Consider the following 12,229-nt stretch of genomic DNA (forward strand, 5'->3'; position numbering starts at 1 on the left):
CCAGAGATACTTGACAATCAACCTTTAAGTAACCTTCCCTGCATGCAACTGATTTACTCGAGACTTATGGAAAAGTACAAGACCAGTAGAACAAGTCAGGAAAAGGGGTTGAGGAAAATTTTTCTTCTCAGCTTTATAGATAAACTCCACTGATTAGGCAAGAGCACAGGGACCTCTCTGATTTGACCAAGATCACACAGTTATGTGGCAGAGATAAAAACAGAACCTGAGAGTCCTCCAGGCTCCCTTTCCTTTTACTACCAAATGCACTCCATGAGGACTTTGCAGACATTCTCTGTTCCTTTTTTGCTCACAGGAGGCATTGAATCTGTCCCAGGGAGTTTAGTGAGGGAGGGAACTCTTGTGGTTTCTTTAGTTTCATCTCTATTACATGAAGTTGTATAGATTTTACTCTTCCATGAACATTCTCTAGAGATTGCTTTCTAGCTTTTACATCTCTTAACCATTTTATTCTCCTGACATGTTTTAGAAACAAAAGGCCAGATTCCAGACAGACATAAATTGGTACTTCATTTCTTTATACTTGACAAATAAATTTTCCCCTGATAATCATCTAATTAGATCTTCCCTGCTATATCTCTGTACCATTCTTTCCCACGTTGTCCTGTTAGGTGAAATGATATAATTTTGTGCAATTCAGCTGGCAGCCACTGGGCCAAATCCACCCTGTGGAATGCTTTACTTGGTTTGTCACCTTTTATCTAGAGCTGATGGGAAACAACAATGCAATGAATAAATCCCAACTAGATAAACTCTTCTTAGTTGTCCCACCCTGCAACACCGATCCAGAAATACAGGTGTGTGTTGCTGCCAACACTACAATAGATGAGTGGGTAAATAGGGGTAGAGGTGTGATTTCCAGGCCACTTGCACTCTCACCATCACTTTTAGCAACCACAGAGAAATAATATCCATAACCTTCCATCTGTGATGTTCATTTATCCCACAGTTTAATGGACAGTAGCAAATCAAGCCTTCCTTACCACAGAACAGCTCTCTTTGGAAAGTTATGGAGGGGAAAGTTGGCTATAACTCTAAAATAGACGGATGTGAATTCTTAGCGGGGTAAGCATCCATTGCTGGTAACACAGGTGGGAGGAATGTCTTAAAAACAGAATCTGATGTAAATGGATAAAATTTAGTTACCAGGATTAGATCATGATTTTAAGACTCTCCTGTCCTACATCTCTTTTTCACATACTGCAGGAGACTTAAATCATCTTCCTTGGAATTTGCTTGGAGAGAGGGGAGGAAGATACCCTGTAATTATAGTCTCTGAACTCAGCTTCCTGATATCATGCACCAAATCTACCTGATTTACCGTTTCCCTGATGGTACAGTCTAATAGGGTCATGGCTTCACACTCTGTTAATACATGTGTTTTTGGTACCTTGTAGTGCTGTAACCCAGTCAGGATGCTCCAGAGGGGGGTCAGGAAGTCATATACAGCAAGAGGGTAAAGACAACTCGGCTTAGACAGTATGCTTCTTATTAACCATACAACAGAAAATAGCAGTGAAACCTTCCTGACATAGATCCAGACGAATCCACAGCCAGCTTTACTATTCCACTATTTTACTCCTTTCAGGGGCTGTCCTTTATAGGTCTATACAAATAAACCAGCTTCTTTGTACAGTGACTGTTGAAAACTGACATAGTTCAGGCTTCTGCTACTGCGGAACCCCCAAATGAGTTTCTGAACCAGGTATATTGATGCCTGCCTAATTCTGCAGATCTTTAGTAGGGAGCAAGTGGAGAAATGGAGAGAAGTTAGAACTTGTGGGCAGCCGTCCTCATTTATAAAGTAACTCTGGATGATTGTTTTAAAATAAACCAGCTGAAATAGGAAAAACAAAATACGCCAACCTGTGTATCAATCAGAATAAGGTAGTTCAGTCCCAAAAGGCTTACACAGGTTGAATATACCTCTTCTCCTCCATCCTCCTTATTCATAATGGAAGGACAAGACTCTAAATGGAGGTGGGGCCCAGAATCAGATGTTATTCAGTTATTACTTCTAGGATAACATTCAATATACTATTTTACTCCCATTTTTCCAGTTTTCATGAAAAAAACAAACAAACAAACAAACAAAACAAAAAAAAAAAAAAAAAAAAAAACAAGAAAAGTCAAGTGCACACTCTCTCCACTTTCTCTCACAAGGTGGAACTATGCCAAACTAAGGTTTTGAGACTGAGGAGTTATATCTTACTCTGACAAATCTTGATTTGAGTAACTAGTTATCTCAAGAGACTACTGAGACCAGAGGATCTGTTTATTATAGACTTAGAGGACCAGAGTTTAATTTATGATTTGGGGCAATTTTCTCAGCCTTGTCCAAAGAAGAAAGATGTGTGTTTTAGATCTCAGTTTCTTAAGAACTATGACTTATCAAAAATCCAAAGAATCTAAATGAGCTTTTAACAGCAACAGAAAATGATGCTGAATGTCTTTTTCTTTTTTCCTTGCTGATCCATGTGGGACTTGTCAGGTTGTGCATCTCTGAAAGCCAGACAGGAATAAAATCCTGATTCCCTGCATAAATCTGAGAGGTTTCAACCTTCATTCGTAGCAAAAAAAGATAGAGCTACGTCAGGGTCCAGCTGTCTGGTAACCATAAGCAGAGGGTTTCACTAAACCCTTTGAAATAGCATTAAGATCTTTAATTAACATTGCCAACTGAGATTATGCTTCCTTGTACTCTGGCTGGGTGATATACTGATGTTTCTGGTGAGAAAACGTTAAGTTTCTGGGACACTGAATGGTGACCATATGCTATAATATGTTGCTAGCCTGCAGATCATCTGTATCTTTAAGCCTATCTTAGTCATGAAACAAAAGAATATTAGCAAGGGAACAGCATCTTGTGTTACATAGGCTTGGACCTTCAGTCTGACTTTCTCCCAAAGCCAAATTTCAATGGGAAGTAAATTTGTGGTGTTTGATTCAGGAAGGAATTTAAAATAAAAATAAATAATAATAATAATTAATAATAATAATAATAATAATAATAATAATAATAATAATAATAATAATAATAAACAGGCAAATCAAACAAAATTCACTACTTTTACTAGTCCCTATCAGCCAGCTGCTTAATTCAGATCCCCTAAAACTGTCATAGGTGACATGCCTATCTGGCATGTACTCATTTCCACCGTATTTAAGCTATGAAATATGTATTTTTTTTATTTAACTTTTTAGTACACTTCAATTCATCGGGTATGGCTTTTGTGTTAGATGAAGCAGATGATTTTCTGGTCAGGCTGTCACAATGCCCTTTGATTGGCATCTTCCCCATCAGCCTCCAGCAGTTGTCCTGCAGTGATTAAAAGGTCTTGTTCAGCAATACACAGCCTCATTTGTAAACAGCCCAGACACCATGCCATTTAAATTGCTTCAGCCCACCTGGGTAGGCGTGCAAATCTCACGAAGCCAAGATCTGACAAGTATGCTGGGACAGTTTGCCAGGCTTGCTCCAACTGCTTGAATATAATGGAGTTTTTAACAGGGCTTTTACAGGGCTTTGACACATTTTTTCCCTTGATTTTCAGCTCTTTCAGCTGCTCCAATGAACACAGTCAGACCTTTTAAAATACAGTTTCTAACCTCCTCTGGAAAAGAAAAGATATATACTATATAATTCTTCTCTAAAGATTATCTTTCCTTGCCATTGCTCATAAAAGAAACACAAATATAGCCCTATCTACTCATCTCTCCTCCCAGCTGCTTACCAGTTTATCTTTTTCTCCCTTACAGTGTGTATGCCTATCTTTGTATTGTTTGAGGGGAAAAGTTAGTTGGCCTATTTTGTTTGTTTGTTTTCTTATAAACTTTGCATCCATTTTCTTCTCCTTCTTATTCTCAGAAAAACACAAGACAATCAGAGTGGAGACATAGCAACTTCTTTTCCCAAACTGACATATCTACAGTAACATTGTTAAGGGACCATTAATATCATGGACACCTGACCCAATCAGAAATCAGATGCACTATGACATTTTTATTTTTAATCTGTTATGGCCATGTGGTGCATGAAAGCCCTGAGCTGTAATTTTTCTCTGATTAAGACAGTCAGCTTCTTAAAGTATGGGATATTTCTTTTGTATTTCATCTACTTAATTGTCTGTGTGAAATAACCAAATAAGTAAAGAAATTAATAGCACTGATGCACCTAATGATTATAACTTGATATAATTTGCTACCTGGGTTTTTTCCATTGTTCATTGTATGCTTCTTTTTAAGACAATTTTATTATTTGACTTTTTTTTCCTTGACTTTTTTTTTCAGATGTAGGTTATGATCAGAATTAGTTGAGAATCTTTTCAGTAAATTTCCCATTTTAATAAAAGAATACATTTTAATGAGATTTTAAACTTTTATTATTATTATTATTATTATTTATTTTAAGGACAAATCTAATTGTGATATCTTGACTTACTAACCTTCATAAAATAATTTCTAGCTGAATGTATGACTTGATGAGATGAACAGAAAAAAAAAATCTAGTTTTTAATGATCATTTTTTGCTTGAATATTTTGGCCATTGCAAACTGTATGCACATTGACTAGGTTGTGGTTTTTTTTCAACCCTTGGTCCTGAATGTTTGGATTTGCTAGTCACAAGGTATCGCTGCTGAGCTTTGACTGCTTGACTGGACCACTTAAAGCAGGAAAAAAAAAAAAAAAAAAAAAAGCAATTCCCAATATGATTGATTTGGCAATTGCCTTCACATTTGCATTCACTACAAACCAGAGTCTTTGCCAGCAAAATTCCAGGAATGTATGCTGAAAATCATCATGTACAACAAAAATAAACTGAGAAACATTTAGATAAAGCATTTATCCACCTTTCCTAACTATCATCTGCTACGTTCTCTTACCTTAATGCTGACCACATTAGGAAAAACTATGCTATCAACAATAAGTCATGTACATTAACTTGTTTTTTCTGTATTACCCTGCTGAACTAATATTGCTTAGAATACTCCTTCCTAGCAATTAGGGTATTTTTGTACAGCACAGTTCCAGAATTACTAAGCACCTTTCTAACTTTAATGCATTTTTCTGTCACAGTACATTTAACAGCAAAATATCAAGAACCTGCCAGAGAAATCATAAAAAACATAAAAAATGTTGACACAGTGCAGAACCGCAGTGCCTTGAGGGTGTATGCACTGTGGATCCTTTTATGTTCCCATCAGGTACATAGGTTTGAATGCATTACGCTTTCCTCAATATATCACTTCCATGTATCTAGATTATGCAAAAAGCTATGTGATAAGATACCCTAATTACAGCAATTATTAAAGATGATAGTTTTACTTTTCACTAAAGCCTGCCCAACACATATGCATGAACAAATGTGTCCTTACAACCTTTTAATGAGGTAGAGAATCAGAGATATCTTTTTCTTCCCTCCCCCTCTGCTTTTTCATTTTCAGTTGAGAAAATTCCAGTCACCTCATTTATAGGTTTGAGTTTTTCTGCTCATTCCCTCCACCCCCACCCCAATATGTTCCTCCACAGTGATATTACAATCTCTTCCATTACAAGTGTGGATGTCAGAGTATCGCTTACAGATGAAAACAGAAGAATGAAAAGAGGGTAACAGGTAAGCTCTGAAGAAACAAAGATCTTGTTTTCATGTTAATGACCATTTCATGAAATAGCTGATACGAGAACACAAAATACCTGTGAGCTACAAGGAGCTGAGTTGTCTCTATACAAACTGTTTTCTCAGAGTTATATAGCAGGCATCAACAGATTGTTTTAATGTTCTTAAATTTCTCTAAGATGGTAGTAGGAAGGGATCTTTCACAAACCAACCAAAAATAAGTGAATAAAAAATAAAATTCTCTTGCAGATATAAGAAATGCAGCTGTAATGCATTAATGCATAAAGATATAAGAAATGCAGCTGCATTATAGTTTATCTGACAGCATTTTCAGGCAGATGATGTTTATTCACAAGACTTGGAGTGACCCACAAACTAATTACAAAACCAACATAACAGAGTAAAATGTCAATTTAAATATCAGTGAGAAATCAGGAAAATAAATCTTTGCTTTCATCAGTCATTCAAATCCTTTTAGAAGCCTTTAAAGATGTTCCTTCTCTGTTAAAAGAAGCAACATTAAGTAAATGCAGTCTCAAGAGCCTGATGCCAAAGCCTTTGCTTTGTGTCTTCCTGATCTTAGTGATGTCCCAATTTAGACAGTCCTGGAACCATCCTGTGCTAAAGTAACTACTCAGCGCTCCTTAGATATTGGAATGTAGCCTTCATTTCCCACAAAGAATATATAGTCCTTACTCTCTTCACAATACAGTTGTTTTCTGGTGGATCCCTTCAAATCTGTATGATCCAGAGAAAGTATCAGGAACTGGAGAGATAATCCCCACAAAGTAATTTCCTTGGAAATCGGTGACTTCAGGACATTGTCCTTTACTATTCATTTCTGCCCTCAAGAGTAACTGGAAGTCAGCATTCTGACTTGTTTGATTAGACTGCAAATTCATTCCCAAACCCAAATGTATAATAATTTATTTTTTTAAAAAGCAAATAACCCAGGGCAGAAAGTCAGGCTTGAACCAACTTGTACACCAGCACTGGCTATACAGATGTTGCTGTAGAAGTCTGGATTTTAACTTGTGATTTGCACCCTCTTATGTCCCAGTCTCCCTTTGTTTTCCTTGCAAGGGAAGTCAGCAGTGGCCATGCTCTTAGGGCAAAGGGTTGCTCTTCTGATTCAGCACTTCAGTGCTTCCTTTGTCCACAGGTACTTGGCTGCACAGAAAAGACCAGTGTTGCTCCCTGTGGTATACATGTTCTGACAGTGGCCATGTAATCGAAGCTGAGTGGGTTTGTATGTTTGTTTGTTTGTTTTTATTGTGGTGACCACAACAAGTAAACCAGAATGAGATTTAACACTGCTTCCACAAGCCATATTATTTTTAATGTTGATAATAGAAACACTACTTTACACTGAGGTTATATTATGCAAGGGACATTTTCTTCAAGGTGAAAATACAGGCTTGCAGTTTCATGTTTTGTTTATGGCTGTAGGGAATTAGATGGGTGGTTGGAACCTCTTTTCATCTTTTCATCTTACTCTTTGCCTTTGAAGCTCCAAGGCCTAGTTCTCTTATTTGTAAGGTTCTAAGAGGCCTTCAAAGTCTGAACTCTACAGAAAGGAAAAATGATCATTTTCATCATTATTCTTATTGTAGGCATCCATCAGCTCAATTTACAATAAACCACTACTATAACTAATGACAAGAAACTTCAAAAGGTTTGAAGTGAAGTACAGGACTCAGGGATACAGGAACAGGAACCTTCATTACACCTCTACGACCTTCTTCAATCAGTACAATTTTGTTGGATGTCCCCAAAACTGGAGTCCCCAGTTTGAAGGACTTTCCACTTTTATTAGCCCAGAAACATGAAAAAAATGTGTGTGTGTGTATCTGACACTTTGAAACCCAGCTAGGAGCCCCATGGAAAAGAAGTAGGAGTAATAGATCTGTGTCTACACAAACACACAAAAACAAGTTAAAGTTTAAAATGGAATTCAGTTTGTGAAAGTTTCAGATAACACAGGTTATGAGAAAGAATTAAAAATCAGGAGCAGCAAACAAAATCTGTGGTCTATATCCTTTGCAAACCAAATATTAATTCATTTTTGAAGTAAATTTGACCTAGAGCTCTTACTTTCAGAAATTAAAAGAAAATATTTGACTAAACCTCTCTTGAATCTTGCTGTTCTCAAAACCTATGGAACTGGCACAAGCTTAGAGTTAGAAGCCACCAGGAGGATCTAATTTTAATCACCTGTTTCAGCTCCTCCTGATTTCAAAATGACTGTTGGATCTAAAGCTTCTCTTTTAAAGTCCAGATTCACAGGACAAGAGCCAACATCTTGTAGAGGTAGCTCAGAGGTAGACTTCTGCCTCCATATACAGCTGATGAGAACTCTTGCAGATTGACATGCATTTTAAGCAAAAAGAGGAGCAATCCCAAATACTAATAAATAAACATTTTTTATTTAGACTTTCACAACCATACCTGCAGGAAAGCAGAACAGCATCTCCTTCATTCCTCAACTTTTTTTTCCACAGAAGTAGAAGTTATACTAATTGCTGTTCCATAGCAGGGTGTAGGGATGTATGTGTATGTGTTGGGGGTATTCAGATAAGCACTTTATGGAAACTGTGGTTACAGAGATTTACACTGGGTATCTAGATCACCGCTATGGAAAGCAAATGCAGGGAGTTCTGCCTACAGTCAGAAATATGAGTAGAGTTACCAGTACACCAGGATCCCTAGGTAGGTCTGTGATAGAGAAAATTGAATCAAAATACAAAGAAATTTGCTAGTACTGAAAAACTTCAGACTAGAGGAAAGTTTGGTCCTACATCCAGGGATGATTTTTCATAGCTCCTTGTGTGGTTGTGACCACACAAATGTTGAAATCTGAAGTTAAAACATCCATTACGGACAACCGATGTATTAATACTGAGAGATGATTAGATTCTAATTGTATAGTATAAGTTTATGCAGCAAAAATTTAAGCTTGCATCAGTGACAAAGAGATATTACACTTCTTTAAAGTCACTTTGGCAGCAAACTTCCAAACATTTCACCATTGATGTAACTGACTCACATTCAAAGATTCCGTAAAAGAATATGTGCAATACAGCTGATCCACAGAGCTTGAAATCTGAATGGAAATTTTGGGTTGACAGCTTAGAAGCAATACTACACACAGTGATTTAAGCTCACAGTGAGGAAGTGCGTGTGCTTAGTTCAATGGCCATTAATGTATGCTCAGGGACTGGACTTGGTCTAACAGCAGTTAGAAGCACAACAGCCACTGGAGATGAGGATGCCCACTGTTACCCATCCTAGAAATGTTAGTGTCTTCAGAGACTCCAAGACTTGCACTCTGAGTGCAAGCAAGCTTATGCTGAATTTTAAGCTTAAACTCAAAACACTCACAGAAAATTGCAAAACTCTCCCCTCCCAAATCAATGCTTTCTTCAGACTGTTACACAGGATATTTCAGTTGTTCATCATCCTTAGATCAAAGACCCCACTTTCAAGTGCTGTATAAACACAGAACAGGAGGAATAATGCCCCTTTCATACCAGTTCAAAGTTAATCTCAATAACTAGATACTGACAGGACTGCAGACTGTACTCAGCCACACTGCCTTCAAACGCCCTTTGCAAGGTCTCTGTACATATTGGGAAGCTGTGTCTGGGAAATGAGAAAAAGGTTTTTGCTCTTACCAGTAGAACCTGTTTGGTGCGACTCCTTCGTGAAGAAGCAGCCATCTTCTGCCAAACTCCACTGAACTGAATAACTGGGGGGACAAAAATAAACAGTCATGAATCTCAGCAAGAGACAGATAATAGAGAAATTAATCTGAAGAAGCCTGCATCACTTCTGAGATAGTGACCTGTTTTTTTTTTTCTTCTCCCAGCCTCTGACGGACATGTCTGGGAGAGCTGAAAAGTGTCTGTGGTGACTTTTACCGCAGAAACAATGCTGAGCTGTGCAGCATGGGATGCAAATGTTGTTACCTTAGGGATCACTATGTGGGCACACCCAGCTACCTGCCATAACTGCAAACTTGCTATCTAACTCTTTGTGATACTCTCTGGTAATCATGTAGCATAGGACAACTGTCTTTTACATTGTTAAACTTGTGGTACAGACCAGATGTACAGCATAACACAGACAGTATGCTATAACCTACCCTGGCTCTGACAACAGATATACAGAGTTGCCTTCCTTGATATCATGTTGGAAGGTCAATCTCTTTACAGTTACCAGTAACCATCTTTAGAGAAGTTTTTCAATGTGGAACAAAAGAAGTGCTCTAACATATCCAGATTTTGCATGCAGGACTGACTGAATTTAAATAGCACAGGTAACTTGTACCATGGAAACCTGCAACTCTCACTTTGATCCTGCAAACAATGTGACACCATCTTCTAGCCTGGTTACACAAAACATAACCAAATACATCAATCACATCAGAAAATCTTTCCACAATAAATACCAAATAAGACTGAGAAAGGTCAGGGAAAAAAAAAAAAAAAATAAAAGCATGTACGAGTATTCAAAATACATTGATATGTCTTTGTGGAACAATATAGAAATTGTACTTTTACAGAGCACTTACAAACAGCTGCTCTCCATAAATCCTGCCATCAGGTTATTCTCAGAAAGACAGTAGAGTGGGTGACCATCCAGGTTCTGTTTTTCTTTTGCTTTATTTTACTTCAAAATTTTCGCATGGAAACGCTATAAGGCAGTCAGCCCTATACTTGTCCTGTAGGTTCATTCCATTTCCTCTCCATCTCTTGCTTGACAGACATGGACAATCCTCTTTTTGGGCAAGGAAACCTGTGAACTGTCTTTTCAGGACACCACTTCAGAGGTTTTTCAAAAAATGCAAACAACCTGAATCATTATGTGCAATCCTTGATTGATTTTTTTTTTTGGAACAAGCAGTGGCAGAGGACTGGCAGAGAAAAAAGGAGAACATATGCCTAAGAGAATCACTGAGCAAAGAAGATGATTTTAAGCTTTGAGTGGACCAGAAAAAAAAATGATTTGAATGTATTTTAAGAATTATGAGACTCTGATTTAAGAAAATTTAAGATCTACTTCCTATTATGCATTATATTGCCATTGGGAATCCCTATTATGCATTATATTGTCACTGGAAATCCCTACATTCCTCAATTTCCCTAATGTAAGACCTTGGAAGGACATGGAAAAACCAATTACATTTGTTACAGCAGTTTGGTAAACAGTATATGTCAAAATCTACTTTAAAATATGGAAGCTGGATATTCACGTCTTTGTTCTCATCTCCTTTTTTCATGAATACTGTCAAAAAAGAGACAGGGAAGAAAGGAGAGAGAATAGAAGATAACCAGATTAGGCAAAGGAAGCACAGTTTAGCTTTGTGGATAGAATTGCATACCCTAATACATGTAAAACTCCAGTGGTGAGTCTCTCACTTTTCTTTAAGTACAGATAGATTTTTATTTGAAACTTTACAGCTCACTGACCCTAACAATAACTGAGAAAAAGTCATTTTTGAAAATTAATCTTTTAGGACATGTAACAGTGACTTTTGAAAAGTGTTCTGAAGTTGCCTGATCAAGAGCATTACCATTACAAAATGTATTTTTCCCTTTCACATCCAAAATTCATTTCTAGACCTGTTTTCATAATTGCACTAGAAATACAAACTAACATAAGAACAGAAAGTGGCTGACAGTCTATCTCACCAATATAAATATTTTCCTTTTTATGTCAAAGCAGTTTCTTCCATGACAAGTAATGTCTGTATAGTATTTAGCAATTTCATTTTTAAAAAAGTTCAAGTCATCGCACGGTAAAACTTCATTTAATTTCTTAACAGGGAAGGAATCCAAAAATATCAGCAAACACCTCTGTGCTTCCAGATGAGGCATATGTAGCATGCAAGATTGCCGGAGACACTAATATTCAGCCAGCTGAAATCATCACAGTAAATCTTGTCTTCACCCTACTCCCTCTCTAGTTTCTCTGAGCACAGCTTTCAGAAAATTATCACCTTCCTGAATTTGCTGTTGATAGTAACAGTATCCTGAATGAATTTATCACAGCCTGCAGAAGCTCTATCTGTTTTTGTATAGCATCCTCCTTCATCATGCAATCTCACTGCGGTGCCAGGTGGTTGAACATCCCCAGTGCCACAGCTTCCCTGTCTCTTTCAGCAAAAATATTTGGAGGGGTTGTTCACCTGGTGCATCCGGTGATTCCCCTGACAGAACAGAAAGTGTGATGTTGCACAGCACCAAGGGAACCTTGCTTTTTCTTACTGTGTGCCCTGAACAGGAGAACTGAGTCAGGCAAAAAGGAGAGACATACAAGTCATACAAATGTTTCAAAGGGAGGACACAGATACAGCGATTCGACTATGTCAGGGTTTTCTTCTCAAAATAGAAGCCAGTGCCCAGTGAGCTGAGGAAAGCATGTGAGAAAATGAAATAGCTCTCAGAGGAATATACCAGCTCCCTGGGAACTCATGCCCAAAGCTCTTGTTGTCTTTGATAAGACTTTAATAACCCGGCTTTAGAAGCTTTTCTTCCTTTGCCATTAGTTCATCACCAATCTCAGCCTTTACTCAGCAGTGCAAGCAGT

At 37.6% G+C, this 12,229-nt stretch overlaps 1 protein-coding gene across 5 annotated transcripts in view; it reads right to left on the reverse strand.

Annotated features, from left to right (window-relative positions):
* Positions 1-12,229, reverse strand: part of SORCS1 (sortilin related VPS10 domain containing receptor 1) — a 288,583-nt gene that overhangs the window by 88,864 nt on the left and 187,490 nt on the right. For all 5 annotated transcript variants that reach the window (XM_068688480.1, XM_068688479.1, XM_068688478.1 and 2 more), the window contains exon 5: positions 9,313-9,386. In XM_068688480.1, coding sequence (XP_068544581.1) covers positions 9,313-9,386 — 74 coding nt within the window. The remainder of the gene's footprint in view (positions 1-9,312; positions 9,387-12,229) is intronic.

Source organism: Anas acuta, chromosome 7 (assembly GCF_963932015.1).
Source record: "Anas acuta chromosome 7, bAnaAcu1.1, whole genome shotgun sequence".
In the NCBI taxonomy this organism is placed as follows: domain Eukaryota; kingdom Metazoa; phylum Chordata; class Aves; order Anseriformes; family Anatidae; genus Anas; species Anas acuta.